This window comes from Engystomops pustulosus, chromosome 7 (genome assembly GCF_040894005.1).
Source record: "Engystomops pustulosus chromosome 7, aEngPut4.maternal, whole genome shotgun sequence".
NCBI lineage: Eukaryota > Metazoa > Chordata > Amphibia > Anura > Leptodactylidae > Engystomops > Engystomops pustulosus.
Window position 1 is genome coordinate 72038 of NC_092417.1, and position 23414 is coordinate 95451.

The 23414-nt window shown below is 51.9% G+C and overlaps 1 protein-coding gene across 1 annotated transcript in view; it reads right to left on the reverse strand.

Moving 5' to 3' along the window:
• Nucleotides 1–23414, reverse strand: part of ARHGAP30 (Rho GTPase activating protein 30) — a 72144-nt gene that overhangs the window by 29582 nt on the left and 19148 nt on the right. The window contains exons 2-3 of the mRNA XM_072114411.1: nt 13393–13495; nt 13148–13292 (exon numbers count right to left, since the gene is read on the reverse strand). Coding sequence (XP_071970512.1) covers nt 13148–13292; nt 13393–13495 — 248 coding nt within the window. The remainder of the gene's footprint in view (nt 1–13147; nt 13293–13392; nt 13496–23414) is intronic.

Consider the following 23414-nt stretch of genomic DNA (forward strand, 5'->3'; position numbering starts at 1 on the left):
AGGACCTCTGATGGGGCCTGGGGATGGTGGGAGCATTATGATGTACGTCTCAGGGTGGTGACATCTAGGCTGTGTTGGGAGTAGTGGAGAGGACATCTGATGGGGGCCTGGGGATGGTGGGAACAGAATGATGTACATCTCAGGGTGATGACATCTAGGTGTGTTGGGAGTAGTGGAGAGGACCTATGATGGGGCCTGGGGATGGTGGGAGCATAATGATGTACGTCTCAGGGTGGCGACATCTAGGCTGTGTTGGGAGTAGTGGAGAGGACCTATGATGGGGCCTGGGGATGGTGGAAGCATAATGATGTACGTCTCAGGGTGGCGACATCTAGGCTGTGTTGGGAGTAGTGGACAGGACATCTGATGGGGCCTGGGGATGGTGGGAGCATAATGATGTACGTCTCAGGGTGGTGACATCTGGGCTGTGTTGGGAGTAGTGGAGAGGACCTCTGATGGGGCCTGGGGATGGTGGGAGCATAATGATGTACGTCTCAGGGTGGTGACATCTAGGCTGTGTTGGGAGTAGTGGAGAGGACCTCTGATGGGGGCCTGGGTATGGTGGGAGCATAATGATGTACGTCTCAGGGTGGTGACATCTAGGCTGTGTTGGGAGTAGTGGAGAGGACCTCTGATGGGGGCCTGGGGATGGTGGGAACAGAATGATGCACCTCTCAGGGTGGCGACATCTAGGCTGTGTTTGGAGTAGAGGAGAGGACCTCTGATGGGGGCCTGGGGATGGTGGGAACATAATGATGTACGTCTCAGGGTGGTGACATCTAGGTGTGTTGGGAGTAGTGGAGAGGACCTCTGATGGGGCCTGGGGATGGTGGGAGCATAATGATGTACGTCTCAGGGTGGTGACATCTAGGCTGTGTTGGGAGTATTGGACCTCTGATGGGGGCCTGGGGATGGTGGGAACATAATGATGTACGTCTCAGGGTGGTGACATCTAGGCTGTGTTGGGAATAGATGACCTCTGATGGGGCCTGTGGATGGTGGGAACATAATGATGTACGTCTCAGGGTGGTGACATCTAGGCTGTGTTGGGAGTACAGGACCTCTGATGGGGCCTGGGGATGGTGGGAACATAATGATGTACGTCTCAGGGTGGTGACATCTAGGCTGTGTTGGGAGTAGTGGAAAGGACCTCTGATGGGGCCTGGGAATGGTGGGAACAGCATGATGTATGTCTCAGGGTGGTGACATCTAGGTGTGTTGGGAGTAGTGGAGAGGACCTCTGATGGGGGCCTGGGGATGGTGGGAACATAATGATGTACGTCTCAGGGTGGTGACATCTAGGCTGTGTTGAGAGTAGTGGAGAGGACCTCTGATGGGGCCTGGGGATGGTGGGAGCATTATGATGTACGTCTCAGGGTGGTGACATCTAGGCTGTGTTGGGAGTAGTGGAGAGGACCTCTGATGGGGCCTGGGATGGTGGGAACATAATGATGTACGTCTCAGGGTGGTGACATCTAGGCTGTGTTGGGAGTAGTGGAGAGGACCTCTGATGGGGCCTGGGGATGGTGGGAACAGAATGATGTATGTCTCAGGGTGGTGACATCTAGGTGTTTTGGGAGTAGTGGAGAGGACCTCTGATGGGGGCCTGGGGATGTTGGGAACATAATGATGTACGTCTCAGGGTGGTGACATCTAGGCTGTGTTGAGAGTAGTGGAGAGGACCTCTGATGGGGGCCTGGGGATGGTGGGAACAGAATGATGTACGTCTTAGGGTGGTGACATCTAGGCTGTGTTGGGAGTAGTGAAGAGGACCTCTGATGGGGGCCTGGGGATGGTTGAAACAGAATGATGCACCTCTCAGGGTGGTGACATCTAGGTGTGTTGGGAGTAGTGGAGAGGACCTCTGATGGGGGCCTGGGGATGGTGGGAACATAATGATGCACGTCTCAGGGTGGCGACATCTAGGCTGTGTTGGGAGTAGTGGAGAGGACCTCTGATGGGGGCCTGGGGATGGTGGGAACATAATGATGTACGTCTCAGGGTGGTGACATCTAGGCTGTGTTGAGAGTAGTGGAGAGGACCTCTGATGGGGGCCTGGGGATAGTGGGAACAGAATGATGTACGTCTTAGGGTGGTGACATCTAGGCTGTGTTGGGAGTAGTGGAGAGGACCTCTGATGGGGGCCTGGGGATGGTGGGAACAGAATGATGCACCTCTCAGGGTGGCGACATCTAGGCTGTGTTTGGAGTAGAGGAGAGGACCTCTGATGGGGGCCTGGGGATGGTGGGAACATAATGATGTACGTCTCAGGGTGGTGACATCTAGGTGTGTTGGGAGTAGTGGAGAGGACCTCTGATGGGGCCTGGGGATGGTGGGAGCATAATGATGTACGTCTCAGGGTGGTGACATCTAGGCTGTGTTGGGAGTATTGGACCTCTGATGGGGGCCTGGGGATGGTGGGAACATAATGATGTACGTCTCAGGGTGGTGACATCTAGGCTGTGTTGGGAATAGATGACCTCTGATGGGGCCTGTGGATGGTGGGAACATAATGATGTACGTCTCAGGGTGGTGACATCTAGGCTGTGTTGGGAGTACAGGACCTCTGATGGGGCCTGGGGATGGTGGGAACATAATGATGTACGTCTCAGGGTGGTGACATCTAGGCTGTGTTGGGAGTAGTGGAAAGGACCTCTGATGGGGCCTGGGAATGGTGGGAACAGCATGATGTATGTCTCAGGGTGGTGACATCTAGGTGTGTTGGGAGTAGTGGAGAGGACCTCTGATGGGGGCCTGGGGATGGTGGGAGCATAATGATGTACGTCTCAGGGTGGTGACATCTAGGCTGTGTTGAGAGTAGTGGAGAGGACCTCTGATGGGGCCTGGGGATGGTGGGAGCATTATGATGTACGTCTCAGGGTGGTGACATCTAGGCTGTGTTGGGAGTAGTGGAGAGGACATCTGATGGGGGCCTGGGGATGGTGGGAACAGAATGATGTACATCTCAGGGTGATGACATCTAGGTGTGTTGGGAGTAGTGGAGAGGACCTATGATGGGGCCTGGGGATGGTGGGAGCATAATGATGTACGTCTCAGGGTGGCGACATCTAGGCTGTGTTGGGAGTAGTGGAGAGGACCTATGATGGGGCCTGGGGATGGTGGAAGCATAATGATGTACGTCTCAGGGTGGCGACATCTAGGCTGTGTTGGGAGTAGTGGACAGGACATCTGATGGGGCCTGGGGATGGTGGGAGCATAATGATGTACGTCTCAGGGTGGTGACATCTGGGCTGTGTTGGGAGTAGTGGAGAGGACCTCTGATGGGGCCTGGGGATGGTGGGAGCATAATGATGTACGTCTCAGGGTGGTGACATCTAGGCTGTGTTGGGAGTAGTGGAGAGGACCTCTGATGGGGGCCTGGGTATGGTGGGAGCATAATGATGTACGTCTCAGGGTGGTGACATCTAGGCTGTGTTGGGAGTAGTGGAGAGGACCTCTGATGGGGGCCTGGGGATGGTGGGAATAGAATGATGCACCTCTCAGGGTGGCGACATCTAGGCTGTGTTTGGAGTAGTGGAGAGGACCTCTGATGGGGCTTGGGGATGGTGGGAACATAATGATGTACGTCTCAGGGTGGCGACATCTAGGTGTGTTGGAAGTAGTGGAGAGGACCTCTAATGGGGGCCTGGGGATGGTGGGAACAGAATGATGTACGTCTGAGGGTGGTGACATCTAGGCTGTGTTGGGAGTAGTGGAGAGGACCTCTGATGGGGCCTGGGGATGGTTGGAGCATATCGATGTACGTCTCAGGGTGGCGACATCTAGACTGTGTTGGGAGTAGTGAAGAGGACCTCTGATGGGGGCCTGGGGATGGTTGGAACAGAATGATGTACGTTTAAGAGTGGTGACATCTAGGTGTTTTGGGAGTAGTGGAGAGGACCTCTGATGGGGGCCTGGGGATGTTGGGAACATAATGATGTACGTCTCAGGGTGGCGACATCTAGGCTGTGTTGGGAGTAGTGGAGAGGACCTCTGATGGGGGCCTGGGGATGGTGGGAACATAATGATGTACGTCTCAGGGTGGTGACATCTAGGCTGTGTTGAGAGTAGTGGAGAGGACCTCTGATGGGGGCCTGGGGATGGTGGGAACAGAATGATGAACGTCTTAGGGTGGTGACATCTAGGCTGTGTTGGGAGTAGTGGAGAGGACCTCTGATGGGGGCCTGGGGATGGTGGGAACAGAATGATGCACCTCTCAGGGTGGCGACATCTAGGCTTTGTTTGGAGTAGTGGAAAGGACCTCTGATGGGGGCCTGGGGATGGTGGGAACATAATGATGCACGTCTCAGGGTGGTGACATCTAGGTGTGTTGGGAGTAGTGGAGAGGACCTCTGATGGGGCCTGGGGATGGTGGGAGCATAATGATGTACGTCTCAGGGTGGTGACATCTAGGCTGTGTTGGGAGTATTGGACCTCTGATGGGGGCCGGGGGATGGTGGGAACATAATGATGTACGTCTCAGGGTGGTGACATCTAGGCTGTGTTGGGAGTAGATGACCTCTGATGGGGCCTGGGGATGGTGGGAACATAATGATGTACGTCTCAGGGTGGTGACATCTAGGCTGTGTTGGGAGTAGAGGACCTCTGATGGGGCCTGGGGATGGTGGGAACAGAATGATGTACGTCTCAGGGTGGTGACATCTAGGCTATGTTGGGAGTAGTGGAAAGGACCTCTGATGGGGCCTGGGAATGGTGGGAACAGCATGATGTATGTCTCAGGGTGGTGACATCTAGGTGTGTTGGGAGTAGTGGAGAGGACCTCTGATGGGGGCCTGGGGATGGTGGGAGCATAATGATGTACGTCTCAGGGTGGTGACATCTAGGCTGTGTTGAGAGTAGTGGAGAGGACCTCTGATGGGGCCTGGGGATGGTGGGAGCATTATGATGTACGTCTCAGGGTGGTGACATCTAGGCTGTGTTGGGAGTAGTGGAGAGGACATCTGATGGGGCCTGGGGATGGTGGGAACAGAATGATGTACGTCTCAGGGTGATGACATCTAGGTGTGTTGGGAGTAGTGGAGAGGACCTATGATGGGGCCTGGGGATGGTGGGAGCATAATGATGTACGTCTCAGGGTGGCGACATCTAGGCTGTGTTGGGAGTAGTGGAGAGGGCCTATGATGGGGCCTGGGGATGGTGGAAGCATAATGATGTACGTCTCAGGGTGGCGACATCTAGGCTGTGTTGGGAGTAGTGGACAGGACATCTGATGGGGCCTGGGGATGGTGGGAGCATAATGATGTACGTCTCAGGGTGGTGACATCTGGGCTGTGTTGGGAGTAGTGGAGAGGACCTCTGATGGGGCCTGGGGATGGTGGGAGCATAATGATGTACGTCTCAGGGTGGTGACATCTAGGCTGTGTTGGGAGTAGTGGAGAGGACCTCTGATGGGGGCCTGGGTATGGTGGGAGCATAATGATGTACGTCTCAGGGTGGTGACATCTAGGCTGTGTTGGGAGTAGTGGAGAGGACCTCTGATGGGGGTCTGGGGATGGTGGGAACATAATGATGTACGTCTCAGGGTGGTGACATCTAGGCTGTGTTGGGAGTAGTGGAGAGGACCTCTGATGGGGGCCTGGGGATGGTGGGAACAGAATGATGTACGTATCAGGGTGGTGACATCTAGGCTGTGTTGGGAGTAGTGGAGAGGACCTCTTATGGGGGCCTGGGGATGGTGGGAACAGAATGATGCACCTCTCAGGGTGGCGACATCTAGGCTGTGTTTGGAGTAGTGGAGAGGACCTCTGATGGGGCTTGGGGATGGTGGGAACATAATGATGTACATCTCAGGGTGGCGACATCTAGGTGTGTTGGAAGTAGTGGAGAGGACCTCTAATGGGGGCCTGGGGATGGTGGGAGCATAATGATGTACGTCTCACGGTGGTGACATCTAGGCTGTGTTGGGAGTAGTGGAGAGGACCTCTGATGGGGGTCTGGGGATGGTGGGAACGGAATGATGTACGTCTCAGGGTGGTGACATCTAGGCTGTGTCGGGAGTAGTGGAGAGGACCTCTGATGGGGGCCTGGGGATGGTGGGAACATAATGATGCACGTCTCAGGGTGGTGACATCTAGGTGTGTTGGGAGTAGTGGAGAGGACCTCTGATGGGGGCCTGGTGATAGTGGGAGCATAATGATGTACGTCTCAGGGTGGCGACATCTAGGCTGTGTTAGGAGTAGTGGAGAGGGCCTATGATGGGGCTTGGGGATGGTGGGAACATAATGATGTACATCTCAGGGTGGCGACATCTAGGTGTGTTGGAAGTAGTGGAGAGGACCTCTAATGGGGGCCTGGGGATGGTGGGAGCATAATGATGTACGTCTCAGGGTGGTGACATCTGGGCTGTGTTGGGAGTAGTGGAGAGGACCTCTGATGGGGCCTGGGGATGGTGGGAGCATAATGATGTACGTCTCAGGGTGGTGATATCTAGGCTGTGTTGGGAGTAGTGGAGAGGACCTCTGATGGGGGCCTGGGTATGGTGGGAGCATAATGATGTACGTCTCAGGGTGGTGACATCTAGGCTGTGTTGGGAGTAGTGGAGAGGACCTCTGATGGGGGTCTGGGGATGGTGGGAACATAATGATGTACGTCTCAGGGTGGTGACATCTAGGCTGTGTTGGGAGTAGTGGAGAGGACCTCTGATGGGGGCCTGGGGATGGTGGGAACAGAATGATGTACGTATCAGGTCGGTGACATCTAGGTTGTGTTGGGAGTAGTGGAGAGGACCTCTGATGGGGGCCTGGGGATGGTGGGAACAGAATGATGCACCTCTCAGGGTGGCGACATCTAGGCTGTGTTTGGAGTAGTGGAGAGGACCTCTGATGGGGCTTGGGGATGGTGGGAACATAATGATGTATATCTCAGGGTGGCGACATCTAGGTGTGTTGGAAGTAGTGGAGAGGACCTCTAATGGGGGCCTGGGGATGGTGGGAGCATAATGATGTACGTCTCAGGGTGGTGACATCTAGGCTGTGTTGGGAGTAGTGGAGAGGACCTCTGATGGGGGCCTGGTGATAGTGGGAGCATAATGATGTACGTCTCAGGGTGGTGACATCTAGGTGTGTTGGGAGTAGTGGAGAGGACCTCTGATGGGGGTCTGGGGATGGTGGGAACATAATGATGTACGTCTCAGGGTGGTGACATCTAGGCTGTGTTGGGAGTAGTGGAGAGGACCTCTGATGGGGGTCTGGGGATGGTGGGAGCATAATGATGTACGTCTCAGGGTGATGACATCTAGGTGTGTTGGGAATAGTTGAGAGGACCTCTGATGGGCGCCTGGGGATGGTGGGAACATAATGATGTACGTCTCAGGGTGGTGACATCTAGGCTGTGTTGAGAGTAGTGGAGAGGACCTCTGATGGGGGCCTGGGGATGGTGGGAATGGAATAATGTACGTCTCAGGGTGGTGACATCTAGGCTGTGTTGGGAGTAGTGGAGAGGACCTATGATGGGGCCTGGGGATGGTGGGAGCATAATGATGTACGTCTCAGGGTGGCGACATCTAGGCTGTGTTGGGAGTAGTGGAGAGGACCTCTGATGGGGGCATGGGGATGGTGGGAACAGAATGATGTACGTCTCAGGGTGATGACATCTAGGTGTGTTGGGAATAGTTGAGAGGACCTCTGATGGGCGCCTGGGGATGGTGGGAACATAATGATGTACGTCTCAGGGTGGTGACATCTAGGCTGTGTTGAGAGTAGTGGAGAGGACCTCTGATGGGGCCTGGGGATGGTGGGAGCATAATGATGTACGTCTCAGGGTGGTGATATCTGGGCTGTGTTGGGAGTAGTGGAGAGGACCTCTGATGGGGGCCTGGGGATGGTGGGAGCATAATGATGTACGTCTCAGGGTGGTGACATCTAGGCTGTGTTGGGAGTAGTGGAGAGGACCTCTGATGGGGGTCTGGGGATGGTGGGAATGGAATGATGTACGTCTCAGGGTGGTGACATCTAGGCTGTGTTGGGAGTAGTGGAGAGGACCTCTGATGGGGGCCTGGGGATGGTGGGAACAGAATGATGCACCTCTCAGGGTGGCGACATCTAGGCTGTGTTTGGAGTAGTGGAGAGGACCTCTGATGGGGGCCTGGGGATGGTGGGAACATAATGATGTACGTCTCAGGGTGGCGACATCTAGGTGTGTTGGAAGTAGTGGAGAGGACCTCTAATGGGGGCCTGGGGATGGTGGGAGCATAATGATGTACGTCTCAGGGTGGTGACATCTAGGCTGTGTTGGGAGTAGTGGAGAGGACCTCTGATGGGGGCCTGGTGATAGTGGGAGCATAATGATGTACGTCTCAGGGTGGTGACATCTAGGTGTGTTGGGAGTAGTGGAGAGGACCTCTGATGGGGGTCTGGGGATGGTGGGAACATAATGATGTACGTCTTAGGGTGGTGACATCTAGGCTGTGTTGGGAGTAGTGGAGAGGACCTCTGATGGGGGTCTGGGGATGGTGGGAGCATAATGATGTACGTCTCAGGGTGATGACATCTAGGTGTGTTGGGAATAGTTGAGAGGACCTCTGATGGGCGCCTGGGGATGGTGGGAACATAATGATGTACGTCTCAGGGTGGTGACATCTAGGCTGTGTTGAGAGTAGTGGAGAGGACCTCTGATGGGGGCCTGGGGATGGTGGGAATGGAATAATGTACGTCTCAGGGTGGTGACATCTAGGCTGTGTTGGGAGTAGTGGAGAGGACCTATGATGGGGCCTGGGGATGGTGGGAGCATAATGATGTACGTCTCAGGGTGGCGACATCTAGGCTGTGTTGGGAGTAGTGGAGAGGACCTCTGATGGGGGCATGGGGATGGTGGGAACAGAATGATGTACGTCTCAGGGTGATGACATCTAGGTGTGTTGGGAATAGTTGAGAGGACCTCTGATGGGCGCCTGGGGATGGTGGGAACATAATGATGTACGTCTCAGGGTGGTGACATCTAGGCTGTGTTGAGAGTAGTGGAGAGGACCTCTGATGGGGCCTGGGGATGGTGGGAGCATAATGATGTACGTCTCAGGGTGGTGATATCTGGGCTGTGTTGGGAGTAGTGGAGAGGACCTCTGATGGGGGCCTGGGGATGGTGGGAGCATAATGATGTACGTCTCAGGGTGGTGACATCTAGGCTGTGTTGGGAGTAGTGGAGAGGACCTCTGATGGGGGTCTGGGGATGGTGGGAATGGAATGATGTACGTCTCAGGGTGGTGACATCTAGGCTGTGTTGGGAGTAGTGGAGAGGACCTCTGATGGGGGCCTGGGGATGGTGGGAACAGAATGATGCACCTCTCAGGGTGGCGACATCTAGGCTGTGTTTGGAGTAGTGGAGAGGACCTCTGATGGGGGCCTGGGGATGGTGGGAACATAATGATGTACGTCTCAGGGTGGCGACATCTAGGTGTGTTGGAAGTAGTGGAGAGGACCTCTAATGGGGGCCTGGGGATGGTGGGAGCATAATGATGTACGTCTCAGGGTGGTGACATCTAGGCTGTGTTGGGAGTAGTGGAGAGGACCTCTGATGGGGTCTGGGGATGGTGGGAACGGAATGATGTACGTCTCAGGGTGGTGACATCTAGGCTGTGTTGGGAGTAGTGGAGAGGACCTATGATGGGGCCTGGGGATGGTGGGAGCATAATGATGTACGTCTCAGGGTGGTGACATCTAGGCTGTGTTGGGAGTAGTGGAGAGGACCTCTGATGGGGGCCTGGGGATGGTGGGAACATAATGATGTACGTCTCAGGGTGGTGACATCTAGGCTGTGTTGAGAGTAGTGGAGAGGACCTCTGATGGGGCCTGGGGATGGTGGGAGCATAATGATGTACGTCTCAGGGTGGTGATATCTGGGCTGTGTTGGGAGTAGTGGAGAGGACCTCTGATGGGGGCCTGGGGATGGTGGGAGCATAATGATGTACGTCTCAGGGTGGTGACATCTAGGCTGTGTTGGGAGTAGTGGAGAGGACCTCTGATGGGGGTCTGGGGATGGTGGGAATGGAATGATGTACGTCTCAGGGTGGTGACATCTAGGCTGTGTTGGGAGTAGTGGAGAGGACCTCTGATGGGGGCCTGGGGATGGTGGGAACAGAATGATGTACGTATCAGGGTGGTGACATCTAGGCTGTGTTGGGAGTAGTGGAGAGGACCTCTGATGGGGGCCTGGGGATGGTGGGAACAGAATGATGCACCTCTCAGGGTGGCGACATCTAGGCTGTGTTTGGAGTAGTGGAGAGGACCTCTGATGGGGGCCTGGGGATGGTGGGAACATAATGATGTACGTCTCAGGGTGGCGACATCTAGGTGTGTTGGAAGTAGTGGAGAGGACCTCTAATGGGGGCCTGGGGATGGTGGGAGCATAATGATGTACGTCTCAGGGTGGTGACATCTAGGCTGTGTTGGGAGTAGTGGAGAGGACCTCTGATGGGGTCTGGGGATGGTGGGAACGGAATGATGTACGTCTCAGGGTGGTGACATCTAGGCTGTGTTGGGAGTAGTGGAGAGGACCTATGATGGGGCCTAGGGATGGTGGGAGCATAATGATGTACGTCTCAGGGTGGTGACATCTAGGCTGTGTTGGGAGTAGTGGAGAGGACCTCTGATGGGGGCCTGGGGATGGTGGGAACAGAATGATGTACGTCTCAGGGTGGTGACATCTAGGCTGTGTTGGGAGTAGTGGAGAGGACCTCTGATGGGGGCCTGGTGATAGTGGGAGCATAATGATGTACGTCTCAGGGTGGTGACATCTAGGTGTGTTGGGAGTAGTGGAGAGGACCTCTGATGGGGGTCTGGGGATGGTGGGAACATAATGATGTACGTCTCAGGGTGGTGACATCTAGGCTGTGTTGGGAGTAGTGGAGAGGACCTCTGATGGGGGTCTGGGGATGGTGGGAGCATAATGATGTACGTCTCAGGGTGATGACATCTAGGTGTGTTGGGAATAGTTGAGAGGACCTCTGATGGGGGCCTGGGGATGGTGGGAACAGAATGATGTACGTATCAGGGTGGTGACATCTAGGCTGTGTTGGGAGTAGTGGAGAGGACCTCTGATGGGGGCCTGGGGATGGTGGGAACAGAATGATGCACCTCTCAGGGTGTCGACATCTAGGCTGTGTTTGGAGTAGTGGAGAGGACCTCTGATGGGGCTTGGGGATGGTGGGAACATAATGATGTACATCTCAGGGTGGCGACATCTAGGTGTGTTGGAAGTAGTGGAGAGGACCTCTAATGGGGGCCTGGGGATGGTGGGAGCATAATGATGTACGTCTCAGGGTGGTGACATCTAGGTGTGTTGGGAGTAGTGGAGAGGACCTCTGATGGGGGTCTGGGGATGGTGGGAACATAATGATGTACGTCTCAGGGTGGTGACATCTAGGCTGTGTTGGGAGTAGTGGAGAGGACCTCTGATGGGGGTCTGGGGATGGTGGGAGCATAATGATGTACGTCTCAGGGTGATGACATCTAGGTGTGTTGGGAATAGTTGAGAGGACCTCTGATGGGCGCCTGGAGATGGTGGGAACATAATGATGTACGTCTCAGGGTGGTGACATCTAGGCTGTGTTGAGAGTAGTGGAGAGGACCTCTGATGGGGGCCTGGGGATGGTGGGAATGGAATAATGTACGTCTCAGGGTGGTGACATCTAGGCTGTGTTGGGAGTAGTGGAGAGGACCTATGATGGGGCCTGGGGATGGTGGGAGCATAATGATGTACGTCTCAGGGTGGCGACATCTAGGCTGTGTTGGGAGTAGTGGAGAGGACCTCTGATGGGGGCATGGGGATGGTGGGAACAGAATGATGTACGTCTCAGGGTGATGACATCTAGGTGTGTTGGGAATAGTTGAGAGGACCTCTGATGGGCGCCTGGGGATGGTGGGAACATAATGATGTACGTCTCAGGGTGGTGACATCTAGGCTGTGTTGAGAGTAGTGGAGAGGACCTCTGATGGGGCCTGGGGATGGTGGGAGCATAATGATGTACGTCTCAGGGTGGTGATATCTGGGCTGTGTTGGGAGTAGTGGAGAGGACCTCTGATGGGGGCCTGGGGATGGTGGGAGCATAATGATGTACGTCTCAGGGTGGTGACATCTAGGCTGTGTTGGGAGTAGTGGAGAGGACCTCTGATGGGGGTCTGGGGATGGTGGGAATGGAATGATGTACGTCTCAGGGTGGTGACATCTAGGCTGTGTTGGGAGTAGTGGAGAGGACCTCTGATGGGGGCCTGGGGATGGTGGGAACAGAATGATGTACGTATCAGGGTGGTGACATCTAGGCTGTGTTGGGAGTAGTGGAGAGGACCTCTGATGGGGGCCTGGGGATGGTGGGAACAGAATGATGCACCTCTCAGGGTGGCGACATCTAGGCTGTGTTTGGAGTAGTGGAGAGGACCTCTGATGGGGGCCTGGGGATGGTGGGAACATAATGATGTACGTCTCAGGGTGGCGACATCTAGGTGTGTTGGAAGTAGTGGAGAGGACCTCTAATGGGGGCCTGGGGATGGTGGGAGCATAATGATGTACGTCTCAGGGTGGTGACATCTAGGCTGTGTTGGGAGTAGTGGAGAGGACCTCTGATGGGGTCTGGGGATGGTGGGAACGGAATGATGTACGTCTCAGGGTGGTGACATCTAGGCTGTGTTGGGAGTAGTGGAGAGGACCTATGATGGGGCCTGGGGATGGTGGGAGCATAATGATGTACGTCTCAGGGTGGTGACATCTAGGCTGTGTTGGGAGTAGTGGAGAGGACCTCTGATGGGGGTCTGGGGATGGTGGGAACATAATGATATACGTCTCAGGGTGGTGACATCTTGGCTGTGTTGGGATGATGGGAACATTTGATGAATGTTTTCAGGATAATGGACACATCTGATGATTTTTTTTGAATGAAGGACATCCCCTGCAGTTAGTTGGTGGTCAGAACATGTAACGAGTTTGGGTGGATGGTGGGGACACGTGTCTGGCTGTGGAGATCTGGGAGACCATGTAACTTCCCACGGGGAGAAATCTGAACTGGACAACATTATTTTAGTCATTCTGGAGACCGGGCGATGATCGGGGGATTTTTTCTGAGATTGGGAGTCAAGGAGTAATTTTTAGGAGGAGGAAATTGACCTCTGGCTCATGGGGTAAGTGTCCCTCACATACATACAGCAAACTTGTCATAGAGCTGATACGTTAGGAGGGGATTCGGCAGTTCTCTGAAATAAGCTTTGCAGAGGGAGCTGACGCAGTGGACATCCTGTAGGTAGGTACTCTTGTTCAGGTCTGGGGGCTTCTCTATGTCAAACTCTTGTCTGGATTGTTAAAATGATACAAGAAGAATGGATTATTGGACCAATATTAGATCTTTGTTTCCTCTTCTATTTTTAGCATCTTCTTCCATGGCGCACTTACCTCAGCTTCTGGACATTGGAGGCGATGCCACACAACCGGTAGATGCCATCTACAATCCCATGCTCCTCCACAAACTCTGCACAGCTCTTCAGGACCTGAGGAACTGACCACATCGGCCGATTAGTGGTGAAGGTCACGTAGACCAATGGTTGGACTCCATGGTATCAGGAGGGGAAGAGGAGGTTTAGTTATCAGGGTGAACTTGAAGAAATAGTGAAGTGTCACAAATGGAGTAAAAGTGTTGGTGAAAATGTTTGAAGCATTAGAATCAGTTTCATTACTGGAGAGGAGAAAAGAACCTTTCAATTTACAGTAATGGGTTAAGCCCAAAAAGGACGAGCGCCAAACCAGACTGGTATATAGGGGGGACGCCTTCTGGTTGTTCTGTATTGTGGACGGCACATGAGGAAACATATAGGACCTTTGGTAGCTTCAGTGTAAGGGGTCACCGTCATATGTGTTCCTTATCTGCTCCCTGCAATACAAGGTCCCTGCATGCGAGGGCTCACATTCCATATGAGAGCGTGGATGGAGACACGAGGTGAGGACACAATCTATATGGAGGGTATATGGAGACACGAGGTGAGGACACAATCTATATGGAGGTTAGATGGAGACACGAGGTGAGGACACAATCTATATGGAGGGTAGATGGAGACGCGAGGTGAGGACACAATCTATATGGATGGTAGATGGAGACACGAGGTGAGGACACAATCTATATGGAGGATAGATGGAGACACGAGGTGAGGACACAATCTATATGGAGGGTAGATGGAGACACGAGGTGAGGACACAATCTATATGGAGGTTAGATGGAGACACGAGGTGAGGACACAATCTATATGGAGGGGAGATGGAGACACGAGGTGAGGACACAATCTATATGGAGAGGAGATGGAGACACGAGGTGAGGACACAATCTATATGGAGGGTAGATGGAGACACGAGGTGAGGACACAATCTATATGGAGGGTAGATGGAGACACGAGGTGAGGACACAATCTATATGGATGGTAGATGGAGACACTAGGGGAGGACACAAACTATATGGAGGGGAGATAGAGACACGAGGTGAGGACACAATCTATATGGAGGGGAGATGGAGACACGAGGTGAGGACACAATCTATATGGAGGGTAGATGGAGACATGAGGTGAGGACACAATCTATATGGAGGGTAGATGGAGACACAAGGTGAGGGCACAATCTATATGGAGGGTAGATGGAGACACGAGGTGAGGACACAATCTATATAGAGGGTAGATGGAGACACGAGGTGAGGACACAATCTATATAGAGGGGAGATGGAGACACGAGGTGAGGACACAATCTATATGTAGGGTAGATGGAGACACGAGGTGAGGACACAATCTATATGGAGGGTAGATGGAGACACGAGGTGAGGACACAATCTATATGGAGGGTAGATGGAGACACGAGGTGAGGACACAATCTATACGGAGGGTAAATGGAGACACGAGGTGAGGATACAATCTATATGGAGGGTACATGGAGACACGAGGTGAGGACACAATCTATATGGATGGTAGATGGAGACACGAGGTGAGGACACAATCTATATGGGGGGTAAATGGTGACATCAGGTGAGGACACAATCTATATGGAGGGTAGATGGAGACACGAGGTGAGGACACAATCTATATGGAGGGGAGATGGAGACACGAGGTAAGGACACAATCTATATGGAGGGGAGATGGAGACACGAGGTGAGGACACAATCTATTTGGAGGGGAGATGGAGACACGAGGTGAGGACACAATCTATATGGAGGGGAGATGGAGACATGAGGTGAGGACACAATCTGTATGGAGGGTAGATGGAGATGCGAGGTGAGGACACAATCTATATGGAGGATAGATGGAGACACGAGGTGAGGACACAATCTATATGGAGGGTAGATGGAGACACGAGGTGAGGACACAATCTATATGAAGGGGAGATTGAGACACGAGGTGAGGACACAATCTATATGGAGGGTAGATGGAGACACGAGGTGAGGACACAATCTATATGGAGGGGAGATGGAGACACGAGGTGAGGACACAATCTATTTGGAGGGGAGATGGAGACATGAGGTGAGGACACAATCTATATGGAGGGGAGATGGAGACATGAGGTGAGGACACAATCTGTATGGAGGGTAGATGGAGACGCGAGGTGAGGACACAATCTATATGGAGGATAGATGGAGACACGAGGTGAGGACACAATCTATATGGAGGGTAGATGGAGACACGAGGTGAGGACACAATCTATATGGATGGTAGATAGAGACACGAGGTGAGGACACAATCTATATGGAGGGGAGATGAAGACACGAGGTGAGGACACAATCTATATGGAGGGTAGATGGAGACAGGAGGTGAGGACACAATCTATATGGAGGGGAGATGGAAACACGAGGTGAGGACACAATCTATATGGAGGGTAGATGGAGACAGGAGGTGAGGACACAATCTATATGGAGGGTAGATGGAGACACGAGGTGAGGACACAATCTATATGGAGGGGAGATGGGGACTCGAGGTGAGGAGACAATCTATATGGAGGGTAGATGGAGACACGAGGTGAGAACACAATCTATATGGAGGGGAGATGGAGACACGAGGTGAGGACACAATCTATATGGAGGGTAGATGGAGACACGAGGTGAGGACACAATCTATATGGAGGGGAGATGGAGACACGAGGTGTGGACACAATCTATATGGAGGGTAGATGGAGACAGGAGGTGAGGACACAATCTATATGGAGGGTAGATAGAGACACGAGGTGAGGACACAATCTATACGGAGGGTAAATGGAGACACGAGGTGAGGATACAATCTATATGGATGGTACATGGAGACACGAGGTGAGGACACAATCTATATGGATGGTAGATGGAGACACAAGGTGAGGACACAATCTATATGGGGGGTAAATGGTGACATCAGGTGAGGACACAATCTATATGGAGGGGAGATGGAGACACGAGGTAAGGACACAATCTATATGGAGGGGAGATGGAGACACGAGGTGAGGACACAATCTATTTGGAGGGGAGATGGAGACATGAGGTGAGGACACAATCTATATGGAGGGGAGATGGAGACATGAGGTGAGGACACAATCTGTATGGAGGGTAGATGGAGACGCGAGGTGAGGACACAATCTATATGGAGGATAGATGGAGACACGAGGTGAGGACACAATCTATATGGAGGGTAGATGGAGACACGAGGTGAGGACACAATCTATATGGATGGTAGATGGAGACACGAGGTGAGGACACAATCTATATGGAGGGGTAGATGGAGACACGAGGTGAGGACACAATCTATATGGAGGGGAGATGGAGACACGAGGTGAGGACACAATCTATATGGAGGGGTAGATGGAGACACGAGGTGAGGACACAATCTATTTGGAGGGGAGATGGAGACATGAGGTGAGGACACAATCTATATGGAGGGGAGATGGAGACATGAGGTGAGGACACAATCTGTATGGAGGGTAGATGGAGACGCGAGGTGAGGACACAATCTATATGGAGGATAGATGGAGACACGAGGTGAGGACAAAATCTATATGGAGGGTAGATGGAGACACGAGGTGAGGACACAATCTATATGGATGGTAGATGGAGACACGAGGTGAGGACACAATCTATATGGAGGGGTAGATGGAGACACGAGGTGATGACACCATCTATATGGAGGGGAGATGGAGACACGAGGTAAGGACACAATCTATATGGAGGGGAGATGGAGACACGAGGTGAGGACACAATCTATTTGGAGGGGAGATGGAGACATGAGGTGAGGACACAATCTATATGGAGGGGAGATGGAGACATGAGGTGAGGACACAATCTGTATGGAGGGTAGATGGAGACGCGAGGTGAGGACACAATCTATATGGAGGATAGATGGAGACACGAGGTGAGGACACAATCTATATGGAGGGTAGATGGAGACACGAGGTGAGGACACAATCTATATGGATGGTAGATGGAGACACGAGGTGAGGACACAATCTATATGGAGGGGTAGATGGAGACACGAGGTGAGGACACAATCTATATGGAGGGGAGATGGAGACACGAGGTGAGGACACAATCTATATGGAGGGGTAGATGGAGACACGAGGTGAGGACACAATCTATATGGAGGGTAGATGGAGACATGAGGTGAGGACACAATCTATATGGAGGGTAGATGGAGACACGAGGTGAGGACACAATCTATATGGAGGGGTAGATGGAGACACGAGGTGAGGACACAATCTATATGGAGGGGAGATGGAGACACGAGGTGAGGACACAATCTATATGGAGGGGTAGATGGAGACACGAGGTGAGGACACAATCTATATGGAGGGTAGATGGAGACATGAGGTGAGGACACAATCTATATGGAGGGTAGATGGAGACACGAGGTGAGGACACAATCTATATGGAGGATAGATGAAGACATGAGGTGAGGACACAATCTATATAGAGGGGAGATGGAGACACGAGGTGAGGACACAATCTATATGGAGGGTAGATGGAGACAGGAGGTGAGGACACAATCTATATGGAGGGTAGATGGAGACACGAGGTGAGGACACAATCTATATGGAGGGGAGATGGAGACATGAGGTGAGGACACAATCTATATGGAGGGGAGATGGAGACACGAGGTGAGGACACGATCTATATGGAGGGTAGATGGAGACACGAGGTGAGGTAACAATCGATGTGGAGATCACACAAGAGGAGAGCCAAAACATTGTGTATATACTCCACCACAGTGGAGGAGAGCTGACACATCCACTATATACTACACCACACAGGAGGAGAGCCGACATATACTTTATATACTCAATCACACAGGAGGAGAGCCTAAACATCCTCTATATACTACACCACACAGGAGAGCCGACACATCCTCTATATACTACACCAAACACGAGGAGAGCTGACACATTGGGGCAGATTTACTTACCCGGTCCATTCCCAATTCCAGTGGTGCGTTCTCTGCGGTAGATTCGGGTCTTCCGGTGATTCAACCAGTTCCTCCGACGTCAACCAGATGTCGCTGCTGCGCTGAAGTTCCCTGAGGTCTGCCGGAGTTCACGATCCTATACTTGGTGAAGGTAAGTGCATGTCCCACGACACTTTTTTTTAAAAAAAATGCGGCGGTTTCTCCGAATCCGTCGGGTTTTCGTTCGGCCACGCCCCCCGATTTCAGTTGCGTGCACGCCAACGCCGATGCGCCGCAATGCGCTCGCGTGCGCCAAAAACCCAGGGCAATTCAGGAAAAATCGGCGCAAATTGGAAATATTCGGGTAACACCTCCTCCATATACTACACCACACAGGAGGAGAGCTGACACATCCTCTATATACACCACCACACAGGAGGAGAGCCGGCACATCCTCTATATACTCCACCACACAGGAGGAGAGCTGACACTTCTTCCATATACTCCACCACACAGGAGGAGATCCGCCACATCCTCTATATACACCACCGCACAGGAGGAGAGCCGACACATCCTCTATATACTCCACCACACAGGAGGAGAGCTGACACATCCTCCATATACTCCACCACACAGGAGGAGAACCAGCACCTCCTCTATATACTGCACCACACAGGAGGAGAGCTGACACATCCTCTATATACTACACCACACAGGAGAGCCGACACATCCTCTATATACTACACCACACAGGAGGAGAGCCAACACGTCCTCTATATACTACACCACACAGGAAGAGAGCTGACACATCCTCTATATACTAGACCACACAGGAAGAGAGCTGACACATCCTCTATATACTACACCACACAAGAGGAGAGCCGACACATCCTCTATGTACTACACCACACAGGAGGAGAGCTGACACATCCTCTATATACTACACCACACAGGAGGAGAGCCGACACATCCTCTATATACTACACCACACAGGAGGAGAGCCAACACATCCTCTATATACTGCACAACACTGGAAGAGAGCCGACACATCCTCTATATACTACACCACACAAGAGGAGAGCCGACACATCCTCTATATACTATAACACACAGCAGGAGAGCCAACACATCCTCTATATACTGCACAACACTGGAAGAGAGCCGACACATCATCTATATACTACACCACACAGGAGGAGAGCTGACACATGCTCTATATACTCCACCACACAGGAGGAGAGCTGACACATCCTCTATATACTACATCACACAGGAGAAGAGCCGACACATCCTATATATACTACACCACACAAGAGGAGAGCCGACACATCCTCTATATACTACACCACAGAAGAGGAGAGCCGAGACATCCTCTATACACTACACCACACAGGAGGAGAGCTGACACATCCTCTATATACTACACCACACAAGAGGAGAGATGACACATCCTCTATATACTACACCACACAGGAGGAGAGCTGACACATCCTCTATATACTACACCACACAAGAGGAGAGCCGACACATCCTCTATATACTACACCACACAGGAGGAGAGCCGACACATCCTCTATATATTACAACACACAGGAGGAGAGCCAACACATTCTCTATATACTCCACAACACAGGAGGAGAGCCGACACATCCTCTATATACAGCACCACACAGGAGGAGAGCTGACACATCCTATATATACTCCACCACACAGGAGGAGAGCCGACACATCCTCTATATACTACAGCACACAGGAGGAGAGCCAACACATCCTCTATATACTCCACAATACAGGAGGAGAGCCGACACATCCTCTATATACTACACCACACAGGAGGAGAGCCGACACATCCTCTATATACTTCACCACACAGGAGGAGAGCTGACACATACTATATATACTCCACCACACAGGAGGAGAGCCGACACATCCGCTATATAAAGCATCACACATGAGGAGAGCTGACACATCCCTTATATACTCCACCATACAGGAGGAGAGCTGACACATCCTCTATATACTGCATCACACAGGAGGAGTGCTGACACTTCCTCTATATACTACACCACACAGGAGGAGAACCGAAACATCCTCTATGTACTACAACAAACTGGAGGAGAGCCGACACATCCTCCATATACTCCACCACACAGGAAGAGAGCCGACACATCCTCTATATACTGCACAACACTGGAAGAGAGCTGACACATTCTCTATATACTACATTACATAGGAGGAGAGCCGACACATCCTCTATATACTACACCACACAGGAGGAGAACCGAAACATCCTCTATGTACTACAACAAACAGGAGGAGAGCCGACACATCCTCCATATACTCCACCACACAGGAGGAGAGCCGACACATCCTCTATATACTACAACACACAGGAGGAGAGCCAACACATCCTCTATATACTACACCACACAGGAGGAGAGCCGACACATCCTCCATATACTCCACCATACAAGAGGAGAGTCGACACATCCTCTATATACTACAACACACAGGAGGAGAGCCAACACATCCTCTATATACTGTACAACACTGGAAGAGAGCCGACACATCATCTATATACTACACCACACAGGAGGAGAGCCGACACATCCTCTATATACTGTACAACACTGGAAGAGAGCCGACACATCCTCTATATACTCCAGCACACAGGAGGAGAGCCGACACATCCTCTATATACTCCGCCACACAGGAGTAGAGCCGACACCTCCTCTATAGACTACACCACACAGGAGGAGAGCCGACACATCCTCTATATACTCCACCACACAGGAGGAGAGCGGACACATCCTCTATATACTACATCACACAGGAGGAGAGCCGACACATCCTCTATATACTCCACAACACAGGAGGAGAGCCGACCCATCCTCTATATACTCCACCACAAAGGAGGAGAGTAGACACATTCTCTATATATTACACCACACAGGAGGAGAGCTGACGCAACCTCTATATACTACACCACACAGGAGGAGAGCCAACACATCCTCTATATACTACACCACACAGCAGGAGAGATGACACATCCTCTATATACTACACCGGACAGGAGGAGCGCTGACACATCCTCTATATACTACACAACACAGGAGGAGAGCTGACGCAACCTCTATATACTACACCACACAGGAGTAGAGCCGAAACATCCTCTATGTACTACACCACACAGGAGGAGAGCCAACACATCCTCTATATACTACACTACACAGGAGGAGAGCCGACACATCCCTTTATATACTACACCACACAGGAAGAGAGCTGACACATCCTCTATATACTACACCCCACAGGAGGAGAGCCGACACATTGGTGCAGATTTACTTTCCCGGTCCTATCGCTATCCAGCGGCGCGTTCCCTGTCAAGGATCCGGGTCTTCCGTCGATTCACTAAGGTAGTGTTCCCGAGGTCCACCAGGAGTCTGTGCTGCGCTGAAGTCCATCGAAGTGCACTGGAGTTCACAATACTATTTCTTGTGCAGGTAAGTGCGTGTCAAGCGACACTTTTTTAAAAAAATTCCGCTTTTTTTCCGAATCCGTCGGTTTTTCCGATGGCCACGCCTCCCAATCTCTGTCGCGTTAATGGCGGTGCCGATGCGCCACTATCAGATTGCGCGTGCCAAAAATCCGGGGCGATTCGCCATAAATCGGAAAAATTCTCGAAACCCGATGAAAAAAAGGGATTCAGGCCCTTAATAAAACAACACACAGAAGGAGAGCGGACACATCTTATATATACTACACCACACAGGAGGAGAGGGGACACATCTTATATATACTACACCGCACAGGAGGAGAGCCGACACATCCTCTATATACTACATCACACAGGAGGAGAGCCGAAACATCTTATATATACTAAACCACACAGGAGTAGAGCTGACACATCCTATATATACTCCACAACACAGGAGGAGAGCTGACACATCCTCTATATACTACACCAGACAGGAGGAGAGCTGACACATCCTCTATATACTCCACCACAAAGGAGGAGAGCCGAAACATCTTATATATACTACACCACACAGGAGGAGAGCCGACACATCCTACATATACTCCACAACACAGGAGGAGAGCTGACACATCCTCCATATACTACACCACACAGGAGGAGAGCTGACACATCCTATATATACTCCACAACACAGGAGGAGAGCTGACACATCATCCATTTACTACACCACACAGGAGGAGAGCTGCCACATCCTCTATATACTACACCACACAGCAGGAAATCTGACACATCTATTATATACTACACCACACAGGAGGAGATCTAACACATCCTCTATATACTCCACCACACAGGAGGAGAGCTGACACATCCTCTATATACTACACCACACAGGAGGAGAGCCGACAAATCCTCTATACACTCCATTACACAGGAGGAGAGCCGACACATCCTCTATATACTACACCACACAGGAGGAGAGCTGACACATCCTCTATATACTACACCACACAGGAGGAGAGCCGACACATCCTCTATATACTACACCACACAGGAGGAGAGCTGACACATCCTCTATATACTACATCACACAGGAGGAGAGCCGACACATCCTCCATTAACTACACCACACAGGAGGAGAGCTGACACATCCACTATATACTACACCACACAGGAGGATAGCCGACACATCCTCTATGTACTACATCACACAGGAGGAGAGCTGACACATCCACTATATACTACACCACAGAGGAGGAGAGCTGACACATCCTCTATATACTACACCACACAGGAGGAGAGCCGACACATCCTCTATATACTACACCCCACAGGAGGAGAGCCGACACATTGGTGCAGATTTACTTTCCCGGTCCTATCGCTATCCAGCGGCGCGTTCCCTGTCGAGGATCCGGGTCTTCCTTCGATTTACTAAGGTAGTGTTCCCGAGGTCCACCAGGAGTCTGTGCTGCGCTGAAGTCCATCGAAGTGCACTGGAGTTCACAATACTATTTCTTGCGCAGGTAAGTGCGTGTCAAGCGACACTTTTTAAAAAAAATTTCGCTTTTTTT